This window comes from Halictus rubicundus, chromosome 15 (assembly GCF_050948215.1).
Source record: "Halictus rubicundus isolate RS-2024b chromosome 15, iyHalRubi1_principal, whole genome shotgun sequence".
Taxonomy (NCBI): domain Eukaryota; kingdom Metazoa; phylum Arthropoda; class Insecta; order Hymenoptera; family Halictidae; genus Halictus; species Halictus rubicundus.
The window spans coordinates 8,595,375-8,615,809 of record NC_135163.1 but is presented as its reverse complement, the minus strand read 5'-3'; the positions used below and the strand labels follow the sequence as shown (position 1 = coordinate 8,615,809).

The 20,435-nt window shown below is 46.2% G+C and overlaps 1 protein-coding gene across 5 annotated transcripts in view; it reads left to right on the top strand.

Moving 5' to 3' along the window:
• Kcc (solute carrier family 12 member kcc) overlaps nt 1-20,435 on the top strand; it is a 156,311-nt gene that overhangs the window by 1,441 nt on the left and 134,435 nt on the right. For all 5 annotated transcript variants that reach the window (XM_076800922.1, XM_076800921.1, XM_076800919.1 and 2 more), the window contains exon 2: nt 18,882-18,944. In XM_076800922.1, coding sequence (XP_076657037.1) covers nt 18,882-18,944 — 63 coding nt within the window. The remainder of the gene's footprint in view (nt 1-18,881; nt 18,945-20,435) is intronic.

Here is a 20,435-nt window from a genome sequence, read left to right as displayed (position 1 = left end):
TCCTCCTTGAAATCGATCCTGAGGAACCGTCAACGGCAGACAGCTTGCCTCGTTTCGCCAGTTTCGAAAGGGATCGGCTTCCTGGAAAATCTTGAACGATCCCTATCGCGCCCGTTAACGTTCCCGGCCAAGTTCGTGCTTGCGCATTCTCGCCGATCCCCCTGTTACCGATATCTCACGTTACCGATCGTTATCAATCGGCCGAGATACGTCGTCGGAATCCGCGCGCAAGCTGTGCGTCGTCGATCGGCAATAAAATCGCAACGGTTAGGTACGCGTCGATCGCGCGAACACACGAGACGCAAGACGCAACGTGACACCGTTTTTTCCAGCGGGAACGGGATCACCATACTATTCGATAACGTGTCGCGAGGATGTGTTTGATAACCGTCGCGTCGGCGTTGCGTTACCGACTCCCAGATTTTTTCACGCTGACTCAGGAATCTTTATCGGCTTAGCCTTTTCGACAAACAAAAGGGTTACGGTTGAACAACATTAGCTTTCTTTTTCGAACACAATCCTGTTTCACGGAGATGTTGAAGTTTTTTTAATTTTGTTGATAAATTGTGCGCTTGCCTGGTCGATCAGGAGAAATCGTTTCGCGTCGCGTTGAAACGGAGGGAATGTTTCCAGCGATGTGTTTACCCTTGATCCGAATTAGCCACGCACTCTTCAGCTGTTTCCCTCGAGAAGCTGACGTAGTCTGTTGAGCGGACCGCTTCTATTCCTTCGTTTCCATTGTGCGACAAGTCCCCGCCTAATAGGCCTATTATTTGCCTCCCTTAACCCTTCCGAATCGCTTCAGTACCGATTTTCGATCCTCTCATATTCTCCTCGGACATTTGAAGCGTTTATAAAATTCTACCAATGACAAAATAATTGCAAAATAATCTGCCGTCTAGACAAATTGTCCAATTTCCAAGTTAATTTGGGGCAGAATGCATTTTATTTCCGCGACACGAATCCGAAATAGTGTCTATTAAGCGAACAGCGAGGCGAGGGGGATCTATAGATTCTGCAACGCGCGGGAAACGATCAACGATCACTTGTGAACCGCGTCAGAGGAGGCAGAGTCACGCGAAACACCTCGTTCATTCTCGCCCAGCCATTGTTGCACCCCGGCAATATTCAGAGCAGCCGCTCCAAAAATAAAGTATCGATGTAACGTGGCAATTGTCAAGGTCGGCCACCTTGATTCCACCCGGACCACGGAGATTTGATTGGATCAGTGTCTCTCAACCACCCCCGGCGAAAAAAGAAACACAGCGAACTCGGTTCTGACACAAATCTCAATTTCTTTGTTTGCACTTTTGAGCCGCGTGTACTTATTGTTCTTGGCGATTTGAATCGTAATATCGAAATGCAAATACCTTCCGGTTTTTCCAAGTTAACCCCAGACACGTGGACAGCCGAGATCTCCACCGAATGCTTCAATTAACGTCAACGTTCAATCTTCAGAGTAAATCTCACGAGGAACATGGGATTCCTATTTCCAACGCTATATTATTAACGGTGGTAAAGTAACAGTAGCGTCTTATCGTAAATTATTAACGACAGCGAAGTAAACGTACCAGCAACACGGGATTGCTGTTTCTTGTAATATATTATTAACAATGGCCCTGACGAGCTTAATCGGCGAAGGAGTTCTAAGCGAAAGGGTCATTTATTTTCCCAATTGTTGCAACGAAGGGGTTGAAACGGACACAAAGGTTAACAGCAGTGCTTTCGCCGCAATTAATCCCATTTACCCCGTTCATCTCATTTATCAGGAGCTTTAGCCTCGCGAGCGAATCTCGAAAGCGTTCGAGGAGGAATAAATTAGCCGGAAAGCCGTTCGAGATACAAATTAAAATAATCCATAACGAGATGCACGCGTTCGGAGGTCACCTATCGCTCGTCGACACGCTGAACTCCGGTAATATCGGTCTTTACACAGCATCCGTTGTAGTACGAGCCATCGTTGACCCAGAAACTAGATTCTGGATGGCGACCGTCGCATGACACGCGTTCATTAAAAATGTTTTCCATTTACCACCGCGGCAGAGGGATCGTCAACCTCTGAGCTCGCGTTATGCGCGCATGACAAATATCCGAAAAACTCCAATAACCCTTCATGCTGTTTTATCTACCACCTCTTTCTCTCAACTTTTATTTTTACGAGCCCTTTCCCTTAGCTTTGACCTTTCCCACTAGCTCCTCTATATTCCTCCATTTTGTTCTCATTACTCTTGATATCGAAATTGATTGTTATCCTCCCCACTCTGTTCCTCATTCAGCACATTACTCTCAGCAACCCTCGTAATGTCTCGATTTCCACCCTCTCAGTTTCATTCTTCCTTTTCTCCTCCCTTGGCTCACATAAGTATCACTCGTGGCCCCTAAGCTTCCTCGTTATGAGCAACCGATAAATAGCAAAGGGCACCTATCGTGCTGATTTCTTCCATTATTTATTCTGCCTGCTCTCGCCTCACGTTAACCTCACCAATCTTTATAACAGCTTGATCTAAATTTTTCTAAAATTTGTTTCCATTCGCATGAGAACCACCCCGATCTCCCTCGTTATAAGCAAACGTCCAATTCCAAAACTAACCTGTCCCACTGATCCTTTGCGTCCCACCTACAATCTCCGACCACCACCTTGATTCCCACCCCTTCAACCCCCAAAATACCCACAACGAAAGAGAACAACTCCTATTTTTTTCTATCTCTCTCTCTCTCTCTCTCTCTCTCTCTCTCTCCCTATCTCTCTCTCTCTCTCCCTATCTCTCTCCCTCTCTCTCGCGTTTCGCATGAGAACCACTCGTGGTCCCTCTAGCCGGTCGAAGGCTGAAGTTCGTCGACGAGAAACCCAACGGTTCAGGGCGGGGTGCAAAGGGGCAGCTGCATCCCTGCTACAAAAGCCGAGGCACACCGAGGGGTCGATAATCATGCAACCCCACCCTACCGCTGGTTGTATTTCGCCGCACAGTGTCTGCGATCCGTGCACGTGCTGGACTTGTGCATCAACCGCCCCGCACCCCCTCTCGCCGATATATAAACCAACCGTGTATACTGCATCACCTCTTCCCGCCCCGCCCTCTCGCCCTCTGTCCACCCCCGACAAACCACCCTCGCGCGCGCGTTGTCTGTCGACGAACGTCACGGTTAGGTGGCGTGGAAAACCAGTGGAAACGTGTAATACGCGACGCTGTAACGAGCTTGTTAATTTCACCACGAAATTAATACCCCGTGATTAACCCCTTAATCAAAACGGGACGAGACGCGTCTAGAGACGTCCCGTGGACGTTCGATTGGACGTTCCGTTCACGATTCTTCGGACGTTCTTGTTGCGACTCACCCCTTTTCTTAGAAATTCGTTCGCTCGGGGTGATTTCAGGGTGGGGGTAGTTTTGCCGTCCCCTAGCGCACGCGATGCGGCGTGCACTGTAACGTTCACATCGGCGTATGAATAATTAATGCACGAAACGAGAGAACCTTTTCCACCCTTTGTCGAAATCTTTAGTCACATTGTGGTTAAAAATAAAATTAGGAAATTATTGACGTATAAAATAAGAAGAAAACAATGGGAGGGAGGTATGTGAGGGATGCAAATGAAGGACTGAAGAGCGGAAGGGCGAGGTGTACTGTCTAGATTATACACTGCAGGGCAAAGTTTGAAGCACGCTATGGTTACGGAGGACGTAAAGTGTTGCTTCAGTTTGATGAGTGTATTCATCGCAAATATTATTCGATAGCAAGGGACACAATTTTGAAGTATTAATTACCGTACTCGAACCTGACATTGCATTTCACTTTCTTCACGTACGTGACAAGTTTTTGCTACAAAATTTTATGCACTTATAATAAAAACGGGTGTATCAAATTGAAAAAAGTGAAAACATCCGAAGCACTTGAAAACACGTTTACATCGTATGTTACATCGTCTCTAATTTTTTTCTCGACGAAACATTTTTCATTGAAAAATATCAATATAAATAGCAGAATAAATTCGAGCACGCTGCAAGAGGCCGTCGCGACGCCGCGCGACCCGTGAGCCTCCACGTGATTGCGCCCATTTGTTATTCTATGTTGCTCGCATTGCATATATCGTCTTGTTTACCAAGCGGCAAGACGTCTAATAAGGCTTCGTTCCCGCAGAGATTCCGAAAGTTTCACGCGCGCGGGTAATACGTATACGTGTATAGATGCACGTGTACATATGTGTTGCTCCGGTTAACAGAAACAGTGTTGAAGAATAGAGGCGAGATTGAAATTTCCCTGGGAATATTTGTCATCGCGGCTCCATGTACAATCAGCCCGTTCTTCTTTCGCTTATGTCACAGTCTAAATAGAAACAGTTTCGCGCAATATATTGCACCCTTTGTCGGGGTGTCACGCGAGAGACGTGGCGCCCTCAGACGAGCGAAACTGGAGCGTGTAGCTCCGGGCGAGGGATAGAAACCCTTTCGCTTTGTCCGGATACGGTCTGCCTTCGTTGCGATGCACAATACACAAGTCTAAACAATCCTATCTATTACGCCACTCTGTAATTAGCGGACCGCCGATGATCATCCTTACTAATTATCTCCTTGGTTCTACCCGCTATTCTATATGTCCGACATTCCGTCGATCAATTCTCCCTTGCCATTGCAATTTCCCATCGTTTCTCCAGCGACTCGCTAATTTCGTCTCGAAAATAATTTCTGGAGATTGAAACGATTAAGCCCATGTTAATTTCTTCTCAGGACCTCTAACACTAGGTCCTTAATTTAAATTTTAGGTTTCGCATTGCTGGTCTATACTGTCTCCTTTTCTAGATATTCTTCGTAGTTCGCTTTTGAAAATAATTTCCATCCAGTTATCGATTTTTCATCTCCCAGCTCGCAATCTTCCACCCTCCCTCGAGCGATCACCCCTAATTTCGTCTCTGAAATACTTTATGAGGATACAGATCCGTCCTTGGTAGGATTAAGTCCTCCCGAACCGTGATACTCTATCATTAATGGACCAGAAAATAATCTTCTCTAATTATCTGCTTAGTTATTCCTTTCGCCAAGCACCAGTAAATTCTGTCAATCGATGTTTCATCCTTGTTCGGTGATTCTGTCTCGACAATATTTCACGAGGACTCTCGGGCCCTTCTTTGAAATCCTCTTCGAACACGCTGCGCTCTACCAACAACAAGCTGAATTTTGTTTGTCGCACTTGTTATTACCGAGCCGGAAAATAATCTTTTCTAATAATCTGCTACTTTACCCGCCGGCAAATGTTAACTCTCTGCTCTCGCAGTAGCGTGCGCGTTCCCGAGAGACTCGCCTCTAATTTCGTCTCGGAAATACTTTATGAAGATTCAGACTGCTCTCTGAGAGGATTAGGTCCTCTTTGAAGACTGCGCCGCTGCTGAGCGACATACCGCCGACGTCGAACTGTATTTTGTTTGTCTCTTTGTCATTAGTCGGCCAGAAGATAATCTTCCCCAATAATACTGCAGTCTTCTCTAAGATAAATTTGATTACACTACAAGTCCTTCCTATCATTAGTCCCCTCGTTTGCAAGTCTCTCACAAAAGTCAATCCTTTCGGATCCTTTCGAATCCTTTCGAAATCCCCGAAAAGCAAATTTCGCGGGAAAGATGAAGTCCCGATTTGCATAAAGACACCTCTCGCGCATCGCGCCCGGTCCAAAGACAATTTTTCGCATTATCGTTCTCCGGTGTTCGACTGCATCGGGGATCCGGGTGAATTGATTGATCCTCGCCGGTCCAACGATCCGGTATCTTGCTCGAGCGATCGAGCGTGTAATCACGATTCGAAAACACCCAAGCGAGCGTTTGAACGCATCCCACGCTCCCGGGAGGCTATCACCGAGCCGCTTTTGACCGACCACTATAATTAATTTGAACTCTGTTCCCGTAGAGCTGCGAGAGAGAAACGGGACCCGGGACGCCGCGTGTGCTCTACGTGTGAACTGTTTGTGCGCTCTGCACGAGGCTACTTCCGAGCCCCTGGAGTTCATCGTTTAATCCATAAACCTGTATATACGTGCACCATCCAGGGCGCCTCTGGTCCCACGGCGTCGTCGTCTACAGTTAACCACTTTGTCCGTATCCCCTGGCGCGAGTTCCGAGTGCAATGAGTCGGAGGCGAACGAAACGGCGACGATCGACGTTGTTTTGTTTCGTCCCATCCCGACCATTGTGCCGCGCCTGTCTTCGAACTTGTTCGAGCGGACTCCCTTCGCTTGTCCCGGCGATGGGACAATCTCTATTACGTTCTGGAATCTCCTCGAACCATAGACGGGGACCCCCTGGTCTTATTTGTTTCGTAGTTGAGGTCACTGGAAGCTCTCTGTTCTAATTGTCTTGGGGAAAATTGATGTTCCTTCGATGGACAGATTTCTTTCCAAGAAGGACTTCAGTATTTGTAATAATTTCTTAACGCGTTGACTGCCATTGCACCCATACGTGGGCGACGGAATTATTCGTCCAGGTTTTGGAATGAATTTTTACGTTAATATATTCACCGATTAGGATCTGTAAAATTCGAGACTGTTGGAGGATTACTCAGTATCAGACATTTAATTTCTTTCAATTTTTATTTCATTAAAAAACTTACTTTGATTTTATGGAATTTTTGAGGTTTCCAGTTTGGCGGTCAAAGCGTTAAATAGCAAGAGAATTCAGTACGTGCTTGAACGAGTAAAATGATCCCCTAGTAATAAAATATTATCTTGACTGTGGCATTTAGATAAATGACTGGAAAATAATTCTTCCAAAGGACAAGTATTCGTTTCTCCAACTTTCGGGACAACCTGACGCTTATGGTTGTGGAGCAGGAGAGTTTGAGGAAGAATTTTCTTTTTTTCAGCATTTCTTTTCGTCTGCAAACGAGCCTTGGCTGCACATCGTTAGCCCGAGAGATCAATGTTTCCCAGCTAAAACGGAGCAGCGTCGCGACGATTCCGTCTTAGCTTTCGACGAAAGCTCTCTCCGGTCTCGCAGGATCCTCGAGATGTTTCTTACAGACGGAGGCCCGGGGCGGTGGCTGGTACGCGATTAACAGCGTCCCGGCGCGTTTCGGAATAAGGGAAACGAAACGAAACGAAACGAAAAGAAAAGAAGGATGAGGTGACCTAACGAGAAAGCTCCTCTCTCGGAGAGCGCGAAGAACGGAGGCGTCGCGACGCGTCGCGTCGCGGCCTGCACGTTTCCCCAGACCTTTCGCTCTCGGATCGCAGATGGCATTGTGTACACGCCGAGAGGATATGTATTATGCATACGCGTCTGTGCCCGTAGACGTATGACGGCCGCGTGTCTACCATCCTACGGCCGTATTACCGGCGTACACAGACATTTCGCCGGGCCTGGCACGCTGCCAGCCCCAGAGATCCCGGGCCTCTCTCTGTTTATCAACAGAGAATTATGCTAACGGGGCCGATCGCGTGTTGCCGGTTCGCCATTTGCGTAACGCGCTACACTGACGCCACCCCCCCCCCCCCACATGCAGGAAAATTATTTCGATGATAGCCTGGACCACTTGCTCCCAGTTCTGTGGCCATGTATCGTTGGATCCGGAGTTTTTGACACTTCCGGTACAGAGCATTCAATTATGGTTTGCTGACTCGTTCAACCCTTGTCTTGGTCCCTTACACGTAGTTGCACTAGAGGTGCTCATATGATCGACCTAGTACTACAGTTCTTGAATGACCTCTGGTAGTACATCAATCAACAACCCTATTATCCTCTCAATCAGCTCTGGTAGCCGTTGAATAGACTCTACTAGCTTTTGAATCAGCTCTAGTTGTTTTGGAATCTATCTAGTAGCCCTTTAGACAACCTTAGTAGTCCTTGAATCAGTCCTAGTAGTCTTTGAATCGGGTCTAGTATTTTTGGAATCAATCTGGTAGCCCTTGAGTAAACCTTAGTAATCCTTGAATCAATCCTAGTAGCCTTTGTATCAACCTTAGTAGACCTTGAATCAATCCTACTAGCCTTTGAATCAGCTCTAGTCGCTTCGGAATCGACCTAGTAGCCCTTGAATCAACCTTAATAGTCCTTGAATCAATCCTAGTAGCCTTTGAATCAGCTCTAGTCGTTTCGGAATCGACCCAGTAGCCCTTGAATCAACCTTAGTAGTCCCTGAATCAATCCTAGTAGCCTTTGAATCAGCTCTAGTCGTTACGGAATCGACCTAGTAGCCCTTGAATCAACCTTAGTAGTCCTTGAATCAATCCTAGTAGCCTTCGAATGAATCCAAGTATTTTTTAAGTGGACCGTAGGTCCTCGTTTACATAAATATAAGCCAGATGGACGTTGTTCCCGGGGCGAGGATTCGCAGAAACAGTTTGAAATGCCGCGTGAAAACTGCAGAGACGGCCGAATTGTTTAAAAATCGATCCCCAGGACCGTTTAGAGAGAACCCTAAATAACGGAGCACAGGGGGCGGTTCGTGTGTCTGGCGTCTCGCGAGAGAAGCTCAATGGAGCGGGCCGCGCGATTCGCATATTTGGCGACTGGCGAACAAAGGGAGCTGCAGGGTCGGGTTTCCGCGGAGTTTCTCGCAACAATTTTCCCGGGTGAACCCGACCAGCGACCCAGATACAACTCTCTTTATCTCTCTCTCTTTCTCTGTCTCTCTCTTTCTCCGATTCGCGCAGAAAATTCGCTATCGCGCGCGCGAGTGCCACGCGACGCCACTTGCGCTTTTTTCCCCCCTCGGCTCGAGCCGAGACTGGAAGACCGCCCAGTGGACAAAGGAAACGGCGAGTCGCGCACTTCCACAGAGTTTCCCGAAATAATCTGCCCGTGACTAAATAAACCAACGCCGGATACGTCGTATTCGCGAGAGGAAATAAAAATAAAAACCGGCCGGGAACGCGTTACACGCTCCAGACCCGTGTTCGAGCACGATGCGGCCGTGGATACGAACGTTTCCAAACCGCCACCTGCAAATTTAGTTGATAAAATCGGTCCTCGAACAATTTTACATCACAATATTTTCGCCAGATTATTTCTTTCCTCTTTGTGGCTTTTATCCGTGATATTTTTTATATAACACATTATTACACATATGCGCGTGTTTCCGACAGAATTTTTGAATGTTTAAGGCCTCAAATTAAAGACGGAAGGTTGCACTTTGATTCGATATAACCTGATAATTTGAATTAATTTTCAAACAATTTTTTGATCGCGTTATACGGGAGCGTATTACAAACGATCAAACCGGCAATGAGAAAGAAATATATTACTGATCTCATTTCGGAGATTTTGACGAATTTTAATAACGCGGGGGTGGTTAGTCCGTCGGCCAGAATTGGTCATTCCGTAATAGATCGCGGACCGGGCTGGTCTATCGATCCCCGCGTAAATCGGCAACCTTGATTCCCAATATCTGTGCAAGCGGAACACTTGACACCAATCTCTTTTTCTCTCTCTCTCTCTCTCTCTCTCTCTCTCTCTCTCTCCTTCTCTCTTTCCCTCCCTCGTTTCTCTCCCGCTTCTCCCGTTTCATCCCCCCGCGTCCATTCGACTCGGTTCACCCTCTTCTTCCCTTCGTTCCACTTCCTCTACCGACTGGGCTGCTACCTCGTTCCATTTCGCGCGATTTCTGATCGTTTCTCCGGTAAACCTAGAGCATCTCTATCTGCGCTATTTATCATTCACAGCGACTGGTATACCGTTCCTAAAATTTTACACCCTACGAACTGGGGTGAATGCACTCTCGTAAATCGGACGAGCCGAAGTGGTAGACCGTGTACAGTCGCGTTCCCTCCCCTCCCCTGCCTCCCACCCCGAATCGTAACCATTCGTACACGCTTGTATCTTCTCCCAAAAAAGTATGAAATATACTGATACCACTACTGAAATATTGCGCGCCGATAATCCTGACTTGTTCGAGCGATGAACGCACACTGCCCCGCGTATACTGAACGTAATTTCTGCCAGTAGGATTCACGATCTTTTGGAAACCAGGTTTCCATTAATTTTAACACTAGGTTTACGGAGCATTAAAAGTGTGTATTTTACATTACTTTATAAACATAAGAAGAATGTGTCTATCCAAGTTTTCAGCCATTTTTGAAATAACACATACCTAAGGAAATAAGTTTGTTGAGTAATTCCACGTAGATGGATCTTCACAATCTCAATAATCCTAAATTCAAAATCTTAGAACCCGTCATTTGGGTCCCGTAAACCTAGTGTTGAGGGACTTGTTAAATTCTAGATTTGTTGCTCTTAAAAAATCCATTGGCTGCATCTGTGATAAAATTCTTTTTTCTTGTTACTTTTAAAAGATCCCTTCCTCGGTGTCCCTTATAATTGAGAAATAGAAATATCCTGCTCAGGAAACTTTTTCCTTCTTTTCGGCCGGAATGATCGACGCAGCGGGCGACTACGCAACAGAGGAAAAAGTGGAAGAAGATTCCAAGTTTCTGGGCGATATATTCGCGGGTCCAGGGAGTAGTCCGTAACTCTGGCGACATCTGCCACGACGCCACGGTATCGGTATCTGTCGTCCGGTTATATTTCTAAGTTTATCGTCGAACGATGGGCGACCGGAACGAGAGAAAAGCCGGCGCGGCGCGGCGCGGCTCGCCGGTTGGCGTAATTCAGATATTAATACACGACCGTCTGCCTGTGCCTGGTTCTCCTCGGGAATTCGTGACGTATCCCGGGGAACAAATGTCAATTGACACGCGGGGTCCCTCGGTGGAACGATCTTTCCCACAACTGTCCGCCGAGCGAGGCGTCGCCACGCGAACAACTTCTGAGGCCTTCTGTTTGTCGGAAAAGATTCGTCACCCGCGAACGCCGTTCTTTCAAACCCGCTGGAGTCTCCAGCGAAAGACAACTGCTTCCTTTTTTACAATTTAACTCGAACGAAGAGTTACCGGGACTGTGGTCCCTTTGTTTTCGGCGTCCGGAGACTTTCGGACTCCGCGATGCTCTTTGGAAGCTGAGGAATCTTTCGAATTAAGTGGTTTAGAGTCTTGCAGTTTTTGCTGTCGACGAATTTTTTGTTGGCTCCTGAAAAATTAATTTAATTCTGACTTCTGACACAATGCTTTTAGTTATCGGATTCGGCTTTGACAGTCTATCTGGATTTTTGGAATTTTTCTAGTTCAATGAATCTGACTGTTTGTTCGTTAGAATTGGATTTAAGTTGCCGACAAAGAAATGTTAATTCCCGGTTGTCTATTCAAGAAGAGTAATGGTCTGTTTTATCTTCGAATGTTAGACCAGAGAATTTTGTCTTTCTATTTTAGAATCAGCTAGTCTGTTTTATATTTAATTTGTGGAATTTTCCGCGCACAATGAAGTCCAGTTTCCCCTTTTTTGGATAGAAGACCTGGTCGTCTAATTTCGTAGACAAGTGTCTCCCGTATTTTTAGAGTTTAGAGGCTCGAGTTTCTTCATGTTTATCAGTCAGTCAATCACCTTGTCGTTCCCAACAATTGCTGCGAGCTTGCCAGTTTAAACTTAGCTGTGTAATTCTGTAAAAATCAAGAGCACGTCAGTGTTCATATTTTTACAGTGTTTAAATACTTTTTGGATCCGCTGTATGACGTTTGCAATCTTGTCATCTACTTGAACATACTCAAAATGAATTTGACATGCTTTGCTGCTTAACGTTCAGAGACTCCATGACCTTTTTCTGTGAAATCAAGTTCCTGGCTAATTTTTATAGCCTTAAAAAAAAAAAAAATAGAGATCCTGGTTGTTTAAAATTTTCCAAGCCTCCCTAATTTGCTTCTCTAACACTTCAGCCGAAGGAGCTCCCAATCCCCCAAGCTCCGGGGCGTCTAAACTCCAGTTTTACAGCCGCGGATAGAGCGAAGCTGATTGAAATTGCATTTGAAATAGAGTGATCGTGAACTATACCAACTGCAGCCGCTCTCAATCAAGTGTCATATTCGAAAACGGAGCGTGCAGATTGAAATTACACATAAATCATCCCCACTTCCTCGAGAGCCGGCGACGATGGTGGGAGCAGAGGCACCCAGCGTCCTTGAACGGTCTGATCTCGCGCGCTATAACCGCGGCTGATAGGTAGACCGACGCTAAACGGATTACGGACGATGCTATTTTCAGTTCGATTAGACGTGCGATTCCTGAAAACGAGCGTCGCACGAGCGTCCCGTAAGGTCGCCGGGAAACTCTGCGAAACGAGGTGTCCATTGACTCGTTGACTTCTCGATTAATCGTTCTGCTCTTCGTCAGGCTCTCGTAACCGTGGAAAAGCGCGGCACGCTTTGAAGTTACTCGCAGGCCGAAACCCCGGTGTGTCTGCGACGATCGATGGCGTTTCCGACGAGCAAACGAACGTGGGAAACGCCTGGAACGCAAATAGTTTTCGCGGAAGGCGTGAACCGCGAGGGGGGCACGGGAAAACTGGCAGCGCGTTGCCAGGATTCTTGAACGCTGTCAGTCGGACTGCTGACTATGCGAATTTTCGCGCCGGCCACCGAAATCCGCCGCCGAACGGCTGGCGAAATGCTTGATTAAATTAATTTCGGTTCGGGGGAACGCCGCTCATTAGGAAACTGCATTCTGTCCGACTGCGAGGTTGGCATTAAACAATTATATTGGACCAACTTCTTAACTCATTTTATTGAAGAAGTTGAAGTTAAAAATGGGATATATAAGTACTCATTCGTGTACGTCATTCGCTTCGGCCTTAACACTAGGTTTACGGGACCCGTCAGAATGACGGGTTCTAATATTTTTAATATACAATTGTTAAGATTCTAAAGATACATCCATGAGAAATTATTTAACGAATTTATTTCTTTGGGTATGTTATTAAAAAAAAAAAAAAATGGCTAAAAATTTGGGCTGCACATTCTTGTTTATTTTATAACGTAATGTAAAATAGTCGCTTTTAGTGCTCCGTAAACCTAGTGTTAAGATTCGTTTATGGATTACATAAAAAGGCTTCTGTTTTCACTGTTTCACTGTTTCTTTAAAAATTGCTGTCATTTCAACAAAATTTTTGCGGGGTTCGAAAGGCCTTGTAATACCATACTTAACTTGTAAAAATGAAATCGATCAAACATTCGGCAGTTAGTAGAAATTGTGGGTAATACGGCAAACTAAAATTTTTCTGAACTTTGAACATTTCAGCGTTGTCGCGAGCACTGTGGTGTGGGTTAATTAACGAAGACGAGGCCCGTCGCGGCATTAGCGTCTCTCAGGACTTGTTTATCGAGGAGTTTCTCGGCGGCTTGCGTAAGCGGACAGAACAGGACGATCCCGCGGATGCATTCTTCTCGGACGCGGCAGAGGAGGGGCGTGTACACGCTCTCGTACGCAACACCCAAGCGCTAACAATTATTTTATTATTGGCCCAATTACGCCGTTATTGTTTTCACACAGGCAAGCGCGCGCGCCGCGCGCGGATCGTTTAAAGCGGTTTGAGGCGGCTTCCAGGCGAGATCTCGTCAGGGTGATTCAACCGTCTGGATTTTTGCGACGCGGAGGTTCGGCCGTTGATCGTCGGAGGCCGTTGCGACCGGCGGCGGCTAGGCTCGGCTCGCCGTTCAGCAGCCGCCGCGAGCGGAATTTTTCCGCTCGGCAACTTCCCCCATAAATCGAGCGTGCCCCGGGAAAAAGCTGTGTAAACCGCGGTTACACCGGATGCCGCATTAAAATTTCATGCCGCCCGGAATTTCCCTTTGTTTCGCGTAAACATGGAATTATACTTGCATCGGACGCTCTTCCAGAATGCTACGCGAATTTACAACCTTTTAAACATACCGAGAAAGAATATTAATTTCCGTTTCCGTCTTGTTGCAGTTCGGGTAGAACATTTTTGTTTTGCACAGAGATCGGCGGAGAATTTCTGTAGGTAGAGAAATCAGAGATCAAAATTATTTGCAAGCGACTGGAAAAAATTGACATAGCAAATATCATCGCAGAGGGAGCAAATTCGACGCAAACAAATGATGCAGCGAACATAATGCCGGGCTCATTACCACGGTTCGGGCGTAAGTGTTTTGGTAGCAAGCTCGACGATAATTCTCCAAGGGAACAAATTGCCGGCGAGAAGTCGCGGATCCGAAACGAGACGAGACGAGACGAGAGACGAGACCGTGGAAAAAGCTCTTCTCTGTGGTCTCCCGGAGCTTCTCATCTCCATAAAGCTTCCCGGGTTGCATCGCTCTTGCGCCCCCCCCCCTCTCTCTCTCTCTCTCTCTCTCTCTCTCTCTCTCTCTCTCTCTCTCTCGGTGTTATCGAGATATTCCTGCATTACACGTAAAGTAAACTCGGGAATCCGACGGGGATACCTCTAAGTTTCGTGTACCGACGATATTGCTTCTGTATCCGAAAGCAATTTCGACTCCAGCCCCCGGGAGAGCTTCCAGTTCCTCTTCCGGTACGTCAGCCTCGAAACAGAGCGCCCGGCACACACGCTGGCTCCGTCCCTCGTTTCCCGAAAGGCTAATATCACCTGGCAAATTTTCGAGTTACTGATTTTCAACGAGTCTGCTCGCTCTCTGTGACGCCGACGACCCTCGACACCCCCCAGATATACATCAAGGTCAAAACTCGATCTCTTAGGGAAACTAAGGTTGAGTTTTTTCGGTGTTAAATCGATATTTATTTATACCATATTTTCGTTCCATTGTTTCTCGACACAACTCCGTTACATTCACCAGAAAATATTCATACCACCCCCCCCTACACAAAATATCATATTACGGAGAGATATCATTTTACTCCTGCCCCGAGAGAACATTCGCGTTTCGTTAAACAATCTGAAGCTCTCGCAACCTGCATCAACAAGACGAGCATTCTTCACCTACTTCGACGGCTTCCCTTTGCAAGATTGTTATCGCCGGAGTGCGGAAAAATTGCTGCGTCTTCTCTCGCGATCTAGGTACGTCAGGTGAGGAATGTTGAGTAGCGCGCGAGGTTGAAGGTGAGCCGGAAAAGAAAAACAACGAAAACAGAAAGCAGGGCGTATTTAATTATCAACTGGGAATTTAATATTCCCTTCGAACGGGCGAAGGAGTCACGGAAATTCATCTTCGTGAGTGCAGTGTTCAAGATGCAAGAGGGGGGAGAGAAAGAGAGAGGGAGAGAGAGAGAGAGAGAGAGAGAGAGAAGGAAAAAAAAGAGCCGCCGCGACCCATTTCCCGTGTTTTAAATATCCGCGCGCAGTCACAGGGCCGAGCTACACCGTTTCGCACTGCGGTTTCAATATTCATCAGAACCCGCCCCAAAGTTTCGTTAGCCGACCGTGTACAGGGTGGTTCAGTTCGCATGATTTTTCCGCCGGGCGTGTCTTACTAACGAAACTCGTACAAGTACAAAAACAGTATTCTCAATCGTGCGGAGGCTAACTGCTCAAATGCAAGTGGAATGAAAATTTCAGGTGGATCGTGGGACACACTTTTGCATGTGGACATTGTTAATACAGCCCTTGTTGAGCAAATGCAATTTGGTTACAATTAACCCTTTGCACTCGACGCTATTTTCAATCCAAAACTAAATTTTTCTTCAGTCTTACAATATTATAATTTTATTTATATGAAACTGATCCGATTTCTACGTATATTGTTTAAACGTTTAGTGATCTATTAAATACAAATTTTGTAATGCAACAAATATTTCGTAATATTTTTTGTAATTTCTTTGAAATAATGCCACAACAATTTCTAGCGGTGCTTCAGAGTCGCCACTCGAGTGCAAAGGGTTAAATCTGTCAATTTATAAAATACAAGAAAGTCACCGGAAGTTAATATCACAATTATTCTCCTTTTACAAGTATTTTGCTTGGCAGACTCAATTCTTCCTTGCCCCAATTTTTCTAAAAATGTGGAATTCGGGAGAAAATTCCCAGTTACAATTTCCCGGATTCTAGGGCCACCTTGTATATCCAGAATCACTTACCCATCATCCCACGGGAGATCCTCCTCCACCCGTGACACCTGAAACTCGGGCACGTGTGTCCGGCCCAATTTGATTGCTTTCTCGCAGCTGCTTCTCTTGATTCCGATTGTTATGATCGCAGCCTCCTCTGTCTCGACGTAAGAGTGGTTTCGAATCGATTGCTCGTGATCTCGAGCTAGAGTCCTGTATCGAATCGTTTCCATGAAAAGATTATGAGCAGGCCGGAGGATCCGATAAATTGCTCCATTTATTGGCTCCATTATACACATCTCCTCTTCTTGCGATCCTCGAAGGCTAATTGTACGATTCACAAACGCCTTTACCGATTCAGAGGACACGTACAAGCAAAACGGTATCGCATGTCAAATTACAGTCCATTCTATTCGCAATCGCAGTACATTTCGAATTACGGTCCATTCTACGCGGTAACAATTTTATTATTTATTTCGGAGATCGGGAAATATTATTTTTGATGCTGCAGTCTCCGAGCAACCTTGGGAGCAGAGGCTTTCAACGATTCCGGTGAATCCGCGATCGCCCCGGGCGGTTAGGCACTTTCGGTACAGTGTTTGGCGATATTCACTGGAATTCTAAGGCCTACGAGGATCCACGGGGATCTATAGAAATCTTTCTCGGTTGGACTCGTCGCAAGGTGAATCGTATTTTATCAACACTAAAGTGAAGTATATCGATGCAGGGGGAAGACTGCATTGATGATAATTCAGAATTTCTTTGAGTCAGTTTGTTAATAATACAATTTTTATGCAGATGGACGACTGCGAGTTTCATGAATAATTTTATCTGTTAAGAAACAAATGTCTATTCGGTTCCCGTGTCTCGATGGAAACAATTTCTCTCTCGCATAGACGTCCGCGCACACAGTATAGTTGTCGGACGCCACGTTCGTCGTTTATGTTACCGGTCCGACCATCGAGGCAGTTAAACTGTCAAATTAAATCGATAAGAGTGGTCGGTATTACGCGGTAATTCAAAAGCAAGCTCAGTCTCCATTGAGCAATCATACGGGGGCAAGCGTATAAGCAGCTTTCGCCGTAAAAAGGACGATGAATCTCTCTCTCTCTCCTCTCCTCTCCCTCTTCTTCTCGAGGCGCTGGTGCGCCATTGTCTCGGATTTCCCGGTGTTTATCGCCTCGGGCCGCGTTTTTTAGGCCGGGAAATTGTAAATAGCGTTTGCACCGGCGATCGATCCACGGCCATTATCGTTATTGCTGTTATCGCGATCGCGACGGCTCCCATTATATTATATTTACGGTCACGCGGCGAAGAAGTTTCTAATATCGCGGAGTGCTCCCCCGTTCGGGATCATATTTTCCCACTCGATATTTGCTAACCGGGAGACTGCACTAATATCACGCTGTGTTGCAGAAGTCGAATTCGATTTTTCGAAACAGGGACCCCGATACGTGTCTCAGAATTTTTTCAGATTTTTCTGAACCCCTACAACAGTGAAACAAAAATAGTACAAAAATACGGTCGAAGACAGGTAAGACTATGGATGAGACGGACTGCCCTAACCGCGTAGTCTTCTCCCTCCAGAATTCGAGATAAAAATGATCCCAAGCAAACTGCCCTCTTCAGGAACTAAACAGTTTCAGGAAAAAACTGTTTAACGACTGAATGCCCAGTCTTGATTTGCCTCAAGCTTTCCGCCAATGATTTCAGTGTGCCCCGGGTGTAAAAGGTCATCGGTGCAAAGTCGTTCGGGTGAGAAACAAGAAGAACGACGCGGCGGTGTCAGCAGCTCCGGTTTTATCACAAGTGTCGGCCCCGATGTCCAAGATTACAAGGCGATCAAGGGGGACGCTCGAAGGGCAAGAGGAGTTACGGGGAGGTGTGCGCGGACGCGACAGGGGATGGACAGCCGATCCGTCAGCACGCGTGAAAGCAATCACGAGACGAAGATGCTCTCACCCGTGCGGCGGCTGTCGTCCCTTTGATTTTCGGGATTAGAGGATTTGTTTGCCGGCGCAATCCTCGGCAATTTGCGGCGCTCGAAACCCCGGGTGACCTCCGAACCTGGAAATCAACCCTAACTGGTCCCCACCCCCCGTGCATTCGCCAATCGCCCGCTGATCACGACACCGAGAGTTCTTGACGTAAAATTTCGGATTTTGCGAAAATTGCATCGGGTGAGAATTTCGGCGAGAATCTGTCGCGAGGGAGGTATCGGTGATTTTGATCGGCAGCGGCAGTGGCATCGACGAAGGCCTTGGAAATGCCTGTGAACCTTGTACACACAGAGGGTGGAACACGCGGGGGTGCAAGGCGAAAGGGGGTAGGGACAAGAGGCGCGAAATGTAGGTGAGACAGAGGAAGGCCTTCGCGAAAGAGAAGAGGTGCTGACACCGTCGGCCAGCTTAAGCTCCACCCCGGCACCGATTGGTCGATGAAACCCTGTCGACGGGGGACGTGCACCCCGCCTTACCTTAAACGACTCTCCTGAAAATATATTATGCAACGTGTAACGTGTGCAAGCACTCGCGGCCGTGATACCCGAAGAGCACGTACCATTCGGAGATTCTCTTCACAGCCTTTCTGTGTCTTCGATCCCGCCTGATCGAATCCACCCCTCGATCGCTATCCGCGACCCTCCTCCAACCCTCTTCAATTTTTCCCTACCGTAGTGTAATCGGAAAATTCGCCAGAAATCAATTTTGCTGTAATGCCTCGGAAAGGGTTAAATAAAAATTGTAGATCACGATCGATACGTTTAGTCACCAAGTAACGAACTAAATTGTGACGAGGGAAATTGAATAATGCTGAAGAAAACAAATTACGAGCGTCCCACTTCGAGGTTGCAGGACATCAGTATGGAAAAAAATTAACCGATGCGCCCTTAGAAAAATTATGACGTTAAATATTGGAAGAACTTCCCGCTGCGTTGGCGGACCATAATTAATTCCAGGCTCCGCGAGCCAGTCCGCAAAAACCGAAATTTACACAGGGATCCACGGTTTATTAATTGGTTGCATTTTCTTTTTGACAGATTCGCCAGTGAACGGGACGCAATTGGAGCACCAGCATCTCGTACCTCGGTCCATGAGCGAATGTGAGTGACGTATTTTTATGTCAGCATTATAATAATTTAGAGGCACATTTGTCCAGTCTTCGATATTCGTTACGAACGGCGACTCGTGAAGTCTCACCGGAGTGAAACGAATCCATATACTTTAATATTATACTAGTTTACCGTCAACGTGAATTTCCAGCTTCGGAATGCGGAATTGATGTCACCTGGATATGAGTGACGTTGCACTCAAAGCGTTAAAGTATACCATGTTTGCGTGGCGAGGCACCGTGATGGTGATTTTGATGCATTGCTTCCGGTGTTCCGCAATGTTTACCGTGAGTGGCCTTCAGGCTTTTAAAACTATTTGTCATTTTTTTCTATAGCGATGTCCACGAAAAATACTTTTTAAATTTTTATAAAATTGCATAAATGGCCGTCTACGTCAGAAACGCGTTCTGTCCCTGTTCGTTTCGAAGGTGTCGCCCTGCTATTCGTCTCTTTATTCCATTCAAGCTTCACCCCGTCTGTCCCAGCCTCCATTTTGTCCACAAAAGGAGCCTGGAAGAAAAACGTACGTAGTCGACGACTGTACACCCTGGTCTCGAGGTTTTCCATCGCGACGTTTCCCATTCCGATGGCTCTGGCTCCCTCGCGAAACTTTTTCGCCACCCTCCCACTCCCCTTTCTTCACGCCTCATTGTCGAGACGAGTTAAAAAGAAACTCCCCCGGCTGCACGAAGAGCAACGAGAGCCCGACCGATGAGAGAACAGAGGGATTCGTTATCGTTCCAGTCGTCCTCATGATGACGATTCCTCGCCGTTCGATGAACACCGTGACATTTTTCCATCGGCCAGATAACCCCCCACTTGTTGACACGAATTTATTCAATTCCTTTCCACACGATTTTTCCTCAAGGAATTTATTCTGCGATTTTCCAACGAGACATTTGTTTCACAGTCTCCTGCAAGACATTTATTTCGTAATTTTGCGCAAGATTTTCTCCGTAAATTTGTCTTGTGATTCTCTACAGGGAATCCATTTCGTAATTTGCTGCAAGACTTTCATTTCATAATCTGCCGCGAGACTTCCCTCCCAGATATTTATTTTATAATTTCCTACAAGATTTTTCCCTAATGAATTTATTTCATAACTTTCTTCAAGATGTTCTCCCACGATTGTAATTTTACACATTTATTTCACAATTTCCCATAACCGTATCAAATTTATTTTGCAACTTCCTGCTAGATCGCTCCGCGAGAAATATGTTTTACAATTCTCCGCTAGATTTTCTCTCGCAAGAAATTTTATCGTTTCCCGTAAGAGATTTGTCTCATGAATTCCTACGAGATTTTCCCACGAAAAAGTAATATTGCTATTACAGAATTAATCTGATAATTTCCAATGAGAAATTTATTTCACAGTTTCGCACGTTCTCTCACAGGAAATTAATTTTCTAATTTCCTACGTGAACATTTACTCCACAATTTTCCACGAGACTTTCCTCCAGAAAATGCATGTACTAATTTCTC